The following is a 12,943-nucleotide window of genomic DNA, read 5'->3' as shown; positions in this document are numbered from 1 at the left end:
TGCTGGTTCTCAATGTCACTAGGGGCCATGGAGCAGTTAGCTGTTGTCACAAAAATATGTGTTACAGATTCCTCCAAACTCAGCAAAACATAACAAGAAGCAGGTGTTACGCTCACACGTGTGACGCCAGGGTCTTCCTAACGGGTTTGGCTCAGCAGAGCGATGCCGCCTCCCACTGGTGGCCTGTGACGCGTGGGTGGCCACTGTGCTCCAGCGTCTGGCGTCCTCCTCCGACCAGAGAGGCAGCCGTGGGATGTGGGGTGTTCCTCTCACGCTGGGGGCGGAGGCACGAGGGTGGGAACTCGAAGGGCAGGACAGAAAGCGCGGTCCAGATTCGCGAGTCGCCGAGACGGAGAGGTTCTTCCGATCCTGGAACTCCCTGTGGCAGGCTTCCAGCTCGCAGGATCGGAAATATTCCCCGAGAAAAAGGAATTAGAAGCCGGAAGCAGAGGCCATGTTCCACGCGATGCGTTTTTTAGGGTAGCCATAAGCTGTTCTCCATTCGCTCCAGGGACCCTTCTACGTCACACAGGTGTATCTTTCCACGTGGGCACAAACGCTGTCTTGCTTTGGGGGTATGGAAAGTGGAATACTCAAATGACGCAAATGGCCTTCCTTTGCTTTCCTCTCCCCTCCGCCCTCCCTCCTTCCCTGCCTCCACGATTTCCTTCACTGAGGTGGAAGGCTTGGATGAGTTTGAAAAGGTCACTTAGAACCTGCTACGTGCTGGGTGACACCGCTGCACTTTAGAGAGGGCGTTCTGAAGTTGAGACGTTCTCCCAGCAAACTGAGAAACCTCTTCGTTAGCATGGCTGGAACATTCTCCAAGAAGCGAGTAAAACTAAAATGAAATCAAATTAATGTGGTTTTGATTCCCTGATGAACGAGTTAGCACCCCATTCAGTCATGTACTGTCTACAAACTGCTGGAGGCACTGAGCTTTGCCTTCGGCTGAGCTGAAAGCCAAAAAAAATGGGGAATTGAACCGGTCATTGATCAGTTTTTAACCTGGAAGCTTTCTTCTCCTTGCATGTCCAACTCCTAAGGTTGAAAACAAAACTGATTTTCCGCTTCCTGGTTTTTCCCCACGGGTTTCCTTGGGACTCACTTGGTGACTTCTAGAAATTTGCCTGCTTCTGGCAAAAGTTAAATCTAAGATGTTTTTTAGAAGGAAAACTGAAAACCGAATAAACTATTTGATAATAGCATTCTCTGGTACTATACAATAACATAACAGTTGTTTTATTTCTTTTTTTTCCTAGTTGAACATAGCTTCCATTTTCTGGCGTAGCATTATTTTTACCGATACTGTTATTTGTAAATGATTAAAACTGTTTTAGGTGAAATGTGTGTGCCAGTCTAGCTTCCTGTCCTAAACAACGTTTCTCGGGCAGGTCTGGTAGGGCTGCTTGGTTGAAATGCGTTGTTGTTACTTTAGGTGCGGAGTTTGGAGGCGGAGTTTACTATTCCCCTGATTAAAGTAGAAACATTCTATGGCGTGGATGACTTGCATTTCAAGTTGGTTTGAGCAAGATGATTGGTATGAAGGACTCCAAAGAGTAAGCTGTCCTTACGTTGTAATTACAATGTTCTGTGTTACTTCTCATGCGGTTGTGTTATATTTATATTGTGGATGTTTCTGCATTGCAAAATGCAGAATTCTGAGTGCAAATCAGACCCTTATTTGGTAGATTTAAAAGCAGAGGTGAAAGTAATATACACAAATAATCATCATTATACATTGAAGAACGCATTTTTTCTATTCTAGTTTTAGATGAATTCATAGGGTTTTCAGAGAGTCTTTAGGCTTTAAGTATAGCCTATAGGTTACAGCTGGGAGTATATGAAACAGTCTTTTCCTGCATCCTTATTTCTTAATTATTGTTTTATTCTCCATATAAACAACGGTAGACCTACTTTTGGCCTACCCTTTATAAGCTAGACTTTTTCTAATGAGATTAATGTATAAAAGTCGCGATAATGTCAATGAAGTCATTTTGCATAAAGAAAAACATTTAATGAATGTGCATAATTATGCATTTAAAACTATTCTGAAGAAGCTTAGGCAGTTAATTATGTTTCAGAAGGATTTGCATTTTTACTATGGCGACTTTAGCATAGACTTTTGAAAATGACTATTCTGACCTACTATTGCAATAGTACAAAACTGCTAATTAAAAATGCACCGCATCAGAATGGATTTAGTTTAGAGTACTAGGTTATCTCTCTTTGACTATTTCTACCTTTTAATGGATGGTTTATAAATTATCTAAATGAAGGCAATCTGTGGATTTTTTTCATTAATGAATGGAACAAGGGAGCCGGAATCTGTACTGAATTTTTCTTTTCCTTGCTTCTTCAGGTGTTCATTCCAATCATATTAATCAAAGATATTTTCTCAGTATTTTAGTTATTTGTAATTATCTCTTTGTTAAAGCTACTTACAAAATATTTTATTTATTTATTTTTAGCGAGAGGGGAAGGGAGGGGGAAAGAGAGGGAGCGACACAGTGACGTGTGTGAGAGACACGCCCCTCGGCCGCCTCTCACGCGCCCCCACCTGGGGCCGGGCCTGCAGCCCAGGCAGGTCACGGTAAATTGTCAATTTTCAGCCTGTTTTTGAGCTTGTTTGTTCTTCAGCTGTGGATCCAGCTGGCAAAAGCCCGAAGCATTCTGCAGGGAAGAGGTGGAGAGGCCGTGGGGAGCTTTCCTTCCTGAATCCAGTCTTATCCATAAACGATGAAACAGTTCAGCTCATGGGTTTAATCGTCGCACTCTGGTCCTGCGGGATGGACACGCGTGCGCGCGCGCGCGCGCGCACACACACACACACACACACTACAGCGTCAGCCTCCTTGTACCATATATGCCCATTGCACACAGACCAAGGGCATTTCTGATGTTGACATGGGAGGGGATGCGATAGTCTTGTTTTAAGGGGAAGGGGGTAATGCTTCTAAGAAAAATGCTTTTTTACTAAAGTTGTGTGTTCCTTTATAGTGCCTTTGAGGCAGCTCATGGAGAGTCCGAGGACTCAGAGTCCATCCCCCCCCCCCCCCATAACTCCAGTCTGCCCTTTACTAACGCGTTTGCCCTGGCGAAGGAAGTCCTGGTTCTGAGACGTTTTATAAAAGCTGCTCTAGACACACTTGGACCCTCAGGCCACCACGTTGTCTTCGTGAGTCTGAGTTCCTTCCGGCTCAAGTTCTGATCAGTTCTTACACAGACTTAAATGAGAAAGAAAGATTATATTCCAAATAAGTAAATTTGACCCATGAATATTGACTCGAATTTTCTCTAAAAATCCTTCTTATTTTTCCGATCATATGTATGTGCATATATACCCTGTACATCAGATTTCAGCCTAGCAAACTCTTCAGTAGATTCTTTGTTAAAAGTTCACAGAAGGAGAAAGATAAGATGGGTTTTTGAGTTAAAAAGGATAGTTGGACATGTTGTGTTTGAAAAACCACATACAGTTGTGAGTGATCTGTAGAGCACTAAACTGGCCTTTATACATTGATATAATTAATGTTTATGGTATACATATATATTTCTACAGACACAGAGGCACATATGAACTTGATTTTAACTTAGTTTTATAATTTTATTTTTGACAATATTATAATATATTTTAAATTTTATTATGATCCTTTCATATAATACTCTTCATTTTCAAAAGTGAGTTCTTACATTATCAAATCTAATAAAAATATGCTCATTGTGTTTTTAATAACTTATACACTTCCTATGGAAAGCATCTTTACTATAATTATAATGTGAGTGTGATTGAAACTAAAAATTGTACTTAGGCTGGAAAAACAAAAATGCTCTCCTGCAAGGGCCGCAGCTGCCGGGCTGCTGACACTGTCGGTGGCACGTGGGGTGAGCTGCCCGGGCTTTCTCCCCGGACCCCACGTCCATCCGCTTTATTCAGGGACCTGCGCCATCCGGCGCTTCCTCTTCAAAGTACGCACGTTGTTACTGGGCCTGAAAGAGCCCATATTCTGAAGCAACACATCTTCAGAAGGGGCATGGAGTTTCTTAAGTTGTTCACAGAAAAAAAGAAACATAAAGTAAAGATAAAAAAGGATATATGACATTTATCTGAAATACATAATCATCTCAGTTAAAAATCTACATAGCTATATACATGACATGCTATAGGATTCATATTTAAAGTGCAAAGACGTATTTTGAAATGGACCGCGTCTGAGCATCTGCTCTCAGTAATGCAGAATCCCGAATCGTGTAACGATTGACGCGGACTCCAGGGAGAACAAGAGCCCTGGACGCGTCTCTCCGCCTCGTCAGCACCCCCGGCACCACTTAATAAAGGCTCCGGAGTGCTGTGTGCGTACGTAGAGCGCGTAATACTTCTGAAAAATAACCTGCAAGTTTCAAATACTACCTGTTTCAATACATAATTCAGATTTAATAATAGATGATTTTTAAATATTTAATTCAGAATGTCAGCTTTTAAAAAATAAAATGCCATGTTGATTTGTCCTTTCTATTATTTTAATGGCTGGTTTGGACAAATTATTTAATTCTGAATTTAAAAAGGATTTAAGCCGTTGAACTGTAAGATTTATAAAAGCTGGTTAAGAACAAGGGCATGCCAAATTATAGGATAAAACTGAAATGTTTATGTTATCTAAATACGAAAAATAAAAACTGAGTCATGTAAAGTGTCCCATTGAAACCACAGAAGGAAGAAAACGTGGGAAGACAGAATCAGGGACAAAGAACAGGCCAAGGAACTGAAGTCGTGGAAGCATGGTAGATATTAATCTAACTGCATCAGTAATGACCTTGAGGACCAACGGCCTACATGCACCCAGTAGAGACAGAGTTCGTCAGAATGAATCCAAAAACAAGACTCGAGCACATGTCATCTACAAAAACATATGAAATAGACACAATGAAAAAGGGGGAGGGGTTAAGGGAAAAACAAAACCAGGCAAAACAAAAGCCTCAGATGACAGTGTGGTGATGACCGGAGGGAAAGGGGCGGGGGAGGGAGGGGAGGGCAAAGGGGGGATAAGTGGTGATGGAAGGGGACTTGACTGGGTGGTGGACACACACTGCCATATAGAGATGATACATTATAGACTGGTACCCCGGAAACCTATGTAATTTTATAGCCAATGTCACCCCAATCAATTCAACAAAACATGAAAAGTGTTTAGTGTCCCTCCCCTCCAGAGAGTGAAGTGGGGAGAAAGAAGCATGTGCTCACACTGACCGGAGGTGGCGCGTGTCGCCCCAGTAATTTCACACAGACTGGCCTTCAGACCAAGGGCCCCTCTCAGTGACATCTCCGGGGTTGCAGCCTTTGGCTTCCCTGACTTAAATCCCCCGCCTTTATGTCTATAAACACTGGCAGATTTAAACTCCTATTGCTGGAAAGTACAACTAGAGGTTAATGGTAACAATGAAGGAGTTTTTCAGGGCGTGAAGATAAGGAGCGAGGGTGACCGACGTATAACAACGAAGAGGACGTTTATTTAACAGCGTCAGTTCAATGACCCGTGCTCCTCCGCGTTTGTTTTTCCAGGCAAACATGTCCCAGCTGAGGCAGGTGGGGCTGCTGCCTGCCGGCTGTCAGCCATGGAACAGGGACGTGTGTGCTGCCGGCGGGGACAGGTTTGCCTACTGCGCCACGCTGGCAATCTACATTTACCAGGTAACGTGCCTTTATGGCCACCGTTAGTCTTTGGTTAATAGGTATCTTTAAATCCCCGTCACATGCAATGCTCAGTGCTATACTTTTCTTGGTATATATTACATATTTTATTGCTATTTATATTACCATATTAGTTTTACAAGTCAAGCTTTTAGAAAATGCTTATGTCATAGTATTAAATCGTTAGCAAAATCTTGTTTTCCTAGTCCTTTACGTGGCGTTCATCAGGAAGATTTTCTTCAAGAATTGAAAGGTCCCATGGATGAGTGATGAGCATGCAGTAGTTAGTTCTTCTGAACTACAGTTCCGTATCAACAAATGGAATTTGTTTATTCATTTATTTCAGACATTGTTCCGTAGCCATATTGGATAGGAGAAAATTGTCTTAGTTGAAGAAGGTGGGAAGTCCATTAGAGATCATTATATTAAAAATAGCGCAGATATAATATACTCTGAGATATTCTTGAGATGAAGACCTTCGTCACTACTTTCCTCACACCGGGGCTCCGTCCCGTCCCTCGTGAGCTCCCCCCCCACAGAGCCAGTGCGCCCCGAATTTCTCCGTGCAGCGCAGCCACGCCTGTCTTACAGCCCAACCTGGCCTTCTCCTCGCGCCTGGGGGCGTGTTTCTGTGTCACCCGCGAGCCCTTCACCTGAACCACGTGTCCCAGGGTTACCTTTGGTTCCCCTTCTGCTCCCACTCTGTGCCCCGGTGACCAAGAGAGATTGGGGTGGTTTGCATCTTTTCTTATCTCCCCTGCTCCCTTCTCCCCCGAACCATCGTCCCGGTCCTGTAACAGCCCCTTTGCCTCTGCCCCGGCTCCCCCTGAGGTATATAGATATGGCTATCGAAAATATAATAGCTCAACTGTTCTGCATGTTTAAATGGATATCATTGACTTCTACCTGGTTTTAAAATTGCATATGTTTGATTTCAATTCTCATACTTTTTCAGAATTTTTTTTTCTTTTTTTCAGTTGATTGAATATACCTGAAAGTAGACCAAGGCTTGCAATGTGTTCATATTTTATTAGGGTGCTAAGTTTCATGTAGGTAGCTTTTGAAAAGTAATGTGATTAATGGAAAATGTGCAATCTAAGAAGACGCACTGAATTGTTTTATTTATGTATCTTTTTAGTTGGATCACCGTTATAATGAGTTTAAACTTCACGCAATTATGTCTGAACATAAGAAAACAATCACGGCTATTTCTTGGTGTCCACACAACCCTGACCTGATTGCAAGCGGCAGTGCTGACAATTTAGTGATCATCTGGGATGTCGCGGAACAAAATGTCATTGCTAAGCTCAGCAATACAAAAGGTACATTTGTAACTGAGGTTTGTTTCATTGAATGAACTATTTATTTCAATATAACATATTTTATTTCAGTCCGCTGAGGTGTTAAAGTAGTCAAACGCTCTAATGCTGATCTATATAAGAAACACAGTTCACATCATAACTCACTGTGTGTGTGTGTGTGTGTGTGTGCAAAACTCAAACAAAATGTCATGCAATAATTATACTTAGTACACTGATCAATTAAATATATAGTAAATACCAAATGGTTTTGTTAGTGTTTAAATATAGCACAAAAATTTTAAAAATGTCACCACCATGAAAAATGTCACACTCGCCTTACAGAAAACAGAACCATTAATGACGGAACATATAGTTACACGTCCCACTTCTCTCAAAGCCTTGGTGGGAGGACTGAGCAGGTTAACATTTAGAGCTCTTGGCAGTGCCTGCAAATACTCCGTCACTATAGCAGTGTCTTCTGTTGGAACAACGTGACCTCGATCCTGCTCCCTTTTCCTTGCCGCCTTCCTTGAGGTGCGCGTGCAGAGAGCCAGCATTCGAATGGTTTCTTGGCACGTGCTGTGGGGCTTTGATCCATGTGGAGAATTTTACCCCTTGCTGGGCAATTTCTGCGTCTGTTGATGTATCCTGAAACCACATCCACTCTCTTACTGACCTTATTTATATATATATGTTCATTTATTCATTCATTTGTTCAATAAAACTTAGGGAGTTCCCATGACATGTCAGGCCCCGCAGTAGGCATTCCGTTTCCAGTTTCTGCCTCTCAGTGCATCATAGACACACATTGATTTAACTGTCACTAAATGACTTTGACTCTGTGTCTTCGTTTCTGTCATTTTCTCTTCCTGGGAAATAGTGCTCACCGCATACATTTACACTCTCCTGCTCCTTCAGGGTAGAATTCAAACCCCACTTACTTCCCAGGACAGTAGCCCAATGGCTCACACACCATTAGGGTCTGTTTGATGAAAATAACAGCGGGGAGAGTTACCATAACCTTTGTATTTTGTCTCATGGTTTAACGGGGACTTTTACACACACTGGTATATTTCCTTCTCTTAATTTCGGCTAGATCTATTCTGTGGATGAGGAAACAGCTTGGGAGAGGCCAACAGCCTGTTGGGTTTATCTGAGCGAAAGCTGAGATTTGAACCTAAACTCCTGCTAACACATGGATTGTAGCATTAACTTTATTGTGATTAAATCCTTATAGTAGCATTTTACTTTTTATACATTTAATCTTTATCTCCCTATTTTTTAATTTAATATCCTTTAAAGCAGGAATTGTACCCCATGCTAAACTGTATATCTAGAATGCCGAGAGCAGGCCTTATACACAAACCCTCAATAAGAAGCCACTGCTTTAATATGTGTACAGTTTTCAGAGAAAAACATCTCTCTAAATTCCTCTGGACGTACGAAGCGTGTGGCCAATCAGTAGTTCTGAAGCTAGCTAGGCATTTCCTTTCGTCACATATACCCTACATGTGTTCCCAGGGGTCTTAGAGATGACTTTTCAAATCCAATTCCCAAGTGAGAAGGTAATATTTCTTAATAATGAGCACATTCTTATTTCAGAAATTCGCAGTGCAAATGTTGTTTAACGGCCCCGCCTGGGGCCAGGGCTCTCTCTCACGCACCCCTATTGGCTTGGTTCCAGCCACACCCGCCTCTCTGAGCTGGTGCTGGAAGGCGGACAACGCCCTGGCCTTCGCTTCCCACAGAGGCCCGCTGTTCATCTGGGCCCTCTCGGGGCCCGAGAGCGGGGTGACCGCGCACAGAGACGCCCACAGCTTCCTGTCCGACATCTCGCTGTTCAGATGGCACGCCCAGAAAAAGGGGAAAGTTGTCTTTGGTCATATGGACGGGAGCCTGTCGATTTTTCAGCCAGGTAAGAATTTAATTAGCCAGCGCTCTTACGCTTTATCTTTCTTAGCATGTATGACTCCTTATTTACACAGCATGAAGCCGACGGTAACAGAATTTTAATTTAAAAGTTATAGCTGTGCAAACATTATCCAGCATTGCATTGATGCCAAATAATCATTTGAAGTAAATTTATTGATAAGACACAGTCATCCATTTAACTCAGCCGTGCAGATTTTACTTTGATTTAATCCACATCAGTCATTTGTCCCGTTTTTTTACTTTTTTAAGTCAGTTCCTTATTTCCGCACACTTACTTAGAAGGCGGCCTGAGTGACTGAAGACATAGTGCTCAAAGACATGATGTCTTGCCGCTCAAAAGTATTTTCCCACCTGCATATAAAACACTACGATTTGGATGCCACAGATCCCAGCAAAGCCTTTGATCCGGGCGTAGAAAAGTCAGTCTTCGGACCCCGTTCCCTCATTAATCTGGCTGAATGAAAGGGTCTGAGAAATTAGTTTGTTTTAACATTTTAAACAATAACAAAAGCTATAATGAGAAAATTGAAAAATTCCCGAATAGCTCTCCACTCCTAAGAATGTTCTGCTGACGTGTGAGAAACGTGCCGTGAGCCGCCGGGCATCTGTGTCCACGCGTGGGAGTCCTTTCTCATTGCAAGGGGAAATCAGGACCGTGTCGGTGACCGACCTTCCCCGGAGAACGTTGTCTACAATCCTTTTCTCCGTGTGTTGTTAGGTAACAAGAGTCAGAAACACGTTCTGAAGCCTGACTCTCTGGAAGAGGCCGACGAGGAGGACCCGGTCACAGCGCTGGAGTGGGACCCGCTGTCGGCCGATTACCTCCTGGTGGCCCACGCGCGCCGCGGGATCCGGCTGGTCGACTCGCAGTCGCTGTGCTGCGTCACGGCGTTTACCTGCCCCGGCGCGGCGGCCTCCGTGCGGTGCGTGGCCTGGGTCCCCAGCGCGCCCGGGATGTTCGTGAGCGGAGGTGCGTGAGCCCGGTCCCCGGGGCGTTCAGCGCGCGTCTTCTTTAACCCAGTCGGGAAGATTACACTGTTCTGTGGGTTAGTCTCGTGTCGGACTTACTAACAACGCAAATGGTATCATCTGTTCCAGCAGATGCCTGCTTGACTTTGATTTAGACTGTGTATCTTTAATATAATGGCAAATAAAAATGAAATTAAGGCCGTGTTCTCCAGGTTTCCGGTAATAAATTGGAATACATAGGTGCATGCATGTGTGCGCATCTGTGTTTGCACGTGTACAGAGGACAGAGTCAGTTCTTTTTCAGGCACGGCAGGCTGAGAGGAAAAGCACTAGCCAGAAAACCAGTGTACTAGACAGGAAGCCTCTGCAGCTTCACTGGTAATTTTGATATCGGCGACCAGTCCTGCCTGGCAGACCCAGAATGTATCACCACGGGCTGAAAGGCTTCATGGTTTCCTAGTCAAGAGAGAGTTGTTAGCAAAGCCACAAAATTAGGTAGGATGGGAAGATGGGGGAATTTAAAATAGTGATTAGAAATTAAATAACTCTACTTTTATTCTTCACTTGGGTTCAGAAAGACGTGTCCCAAGCAACCACGCTATCAGCTACCGTATAAACACTTCCCGTATTTTCCTCAGTGTAAAAGAAGAGACAGAGTCTTTGTCCTCTTAGCGTTCTAGAAGCAATTCCTTGCAGCGTTATTATGACAGCCGAGCTTTGGCAGCAGCCCGCATGGCCTTAGCAGGTTAGCGGACGAGAACGCTGCCCTCCGTTTACACAGCGGGGTGCTGCTCGGCCGCGGGAGAGGAAGAAACCCCACCTTTGGCAACGGCACGGACGGGCCTGGGGACACGAGCCAGTCAGAGCAAGGCAGACGCTGTGTGTTCACTTACACGTGGAATCCAACGAACAAAATAAGCAAACGAAATGAAAGCCTCACAGACGCAGAGAATACACGGAGAGCTAGCAGAGGGGCAGCGGGGGGGCGGGGTGGAAAAGGCGGGGGCGTGCGCAGAACAGCCACAGAGATGCAGATCGCAGGTGGGGAACATGACCAGTGACGTCGAGATAACGGGGTGCACGGCCAGGTGGCCGCTCCGTGGGGTGCGTGGTTTTCCGGCCACTTTGCCGTATGTCAGAAACTAGAGCAGAACGGTGTCCAGTGTAAACTGTGGTTTGAAAAAACAAAAGGAAGCAGACCAAGTTTTTAGTAGTTTCAGTACTTAGATTACGAACGGAAGTAGACAGATTCTTATGTATCTCAATGGCCTTAGTTTCACAGGATGTAATGAACGACAGGGGACTTCGTATGTAGCTGTTATTTATTGTGAGACACAAGGCAGACCATAAAACTCGCCGCTTTGAAGTGTGCGGGTTAGAGGTCCCTGTAGCCCGAGTGGTGCAGCCTTTACCTCTCTCCCCTCGCGGGCGCTCCTGCCCCCCCCCCCCGGGTCATTCTGTCTGTGCCCACCGCCAGCCACTCTGTGCCACCCCCGCCCCAGCCCCGAGGGCACCCGGATTGCATGCACTGCTCATGTGTGTGGGTTCTGCCGTTTCACAGGAAGGAAATCACTCAACCTTTGGCGTTCCATGTTGGCTTCTGTGACTTCGCATCAGGGTTTCAAGGTCCGTCCCCGCGGTTGGGTGTGTGAGGAATTCCTTCCTGTTTGTGGGGGACTCTTGTTTCACCGTGTGGGTAGGCCAGATCTGATCTGTTTTCAGTGGACGGACATTTCCCTTGTCTCTGCATTTTTGCTCTTAGGGAAGGTGCTGTTAGGAGCACCTGTGTGCAGGTTTTTGTGCGGATGTGTTTCTAATTTTGTGGGGTGCTGGTCTTCTTATGGCTCCAGGAGATTATTGTTTGAAGAATGCCGGTCAGCCGCCCTGAAGGTCTTGCAAGTTGAAGTTTTTCATTCCGCTTATGTCCGGGCATTTTACATTTCAAATAAAATTTGCTAACAGAATCCTTCTTTTCCTGACTAGATTCCCAAGTGGGTGTTCTACGCATCTGGAGTGTCTCAAGAACAACACCTATCGATACTTTTAAATTAAAGAAAACAGGATTTCACTGCTTACATGTACTTAGTTCTCCTCCGAGAAAAAAATGTAAGTGGAAGTATCGACAAAGTTTAATATTTTAAAATATTGTATTTGCTGCTTTCAAATCAAATGACTGATACATTCATGTGTACATACCAAATACCATATGCTACGGAAAGGAAAATTTAAAAATAGCCGTGGACGACATACGGACTAAAGGATCCATGAAGCCGCACAATTTCAGCTTTTCTGCGGAGCCATAATCCTCCTAAGTCCTGGAAACCCGAGGTCCTAGCGACATTGGGACTGGGAATGTTTTTAATATTCTGGAGGCTGACGTGTTGCCTCCATATCCTGCAGATTTTGTATCGTTTGTTCCCATGGTTAGTTGCTGTGGACATTCATACCACAGACGGCTGGAATATCACAGATGCTCTTCTTTCAAATTTGTTCATATTAGAAAAGTAGTCCATGCTCATTAAAAAAAACCATAAACAATACAGAAGCAGATACCAATCTTGCCACTTCTGAGTGATTCTACATGTCTAGTCTTTTACCCCATTTAAAAAAATGTAACAGAAAATGTAGAATAAGAAAAATCATGTGAAAATGAATATTTTAAATACAGCCATTCCAAATTCTAAAAAAAAAGAGATGGTTTACAGATAGAGAGGTAGATAAAGTATGTCAAAACCACACATAATGTCAGTAAATTAAAATATCAGAAAAAAAAGTCATGGAATATGTTAATTTTAACCAAACTGTCAACAGAAGTTCACTGAATCCAGTGCCTCCTTTGTTATTAGCAGGTAGGTCATTCCAGGATGTACTTCCTGTCCCTCTCAGGTTCTGAGGAGTGAGTATTATTCAAATGAGGGCAATAAGGAATACTTCCCTATATTTGAACAAAGAAGGGGTGTACTAAAAAAAAAGACTCTCTGGGAAGTATTTATGTTTATTCCAGTATGTGATTAATAAGGATTGGTCTGATGATTTACAATGGCATCATTAT

The 12,943-nt window shown here is 43.8% G+C and overlaps 1 protein-coding gene across 5 annotated transcripts in view; it reads left to right on the top strand.

Annotated features, from left to right (window-relative positions):
• Positions 1 to 1,493: 1,493 nt before the first annotated feature.
• Positions 1,494 to 12,943, top strand: part of WDR17 (WD repeat domain 17) — a 48,559-nt gene continuing 37,109 nt past the window's right edge. For 3 of the 5 annotated variants that reach the window (XM_090258335.1, XM_090258334.1, XM_090258333.1), the window contains exons 1-6: positions 1,494 to 1,559; positions 5,561 to 5,689; positions 6,828 to 7,011; positions 8,675 to 8,905; positions 9,641 to 9,892; positions 11,875 to 11,997. In XM_090258335.1, the coding sequence (XP_090114461.1) occupies positions 1,494 to 1,559; positions 5,561 to 5,689; positions 6,828 to 7,011; positions 8,675 to 8,905; positions 9,641 to 9,892; positions 11,875 to 11,997 (985 nt within the window). Of the gene's footprint in view, positions 1,560 to 5,560; positions 5,690 to 6,827; positions 7,012 to 8,674; positions 8,906 to 9,640; positions 9,893 to 11,874; positions 11,998 to 12,943 lie in introns of those variants that run through there. The other 2 variants (XM_090258338.1, XM_090258336.1) reach the window with 1 other exon arrangement.

This window comes from Furipterus horrens, unplaced genomic scaffold, assembly GCF_987537825.1.
Source record: "Furipterus horrens unplaced genomic scaffold, mFurHor1.1.pri manual_scaffold_12, whole genome shotgun sequence".
Classification (NCBI taxonomy): Eukaryota; Metazoa; Chordata; class Mammalia; order Chiroptera; family Furipteridae; genus Furipterus; species Furipterus horrens.
The sequence above is the reverse complement of the archived record's forward strand: the minus strand, read 5'-3'. Positions and strand labels throughout refer to the sequence as shown.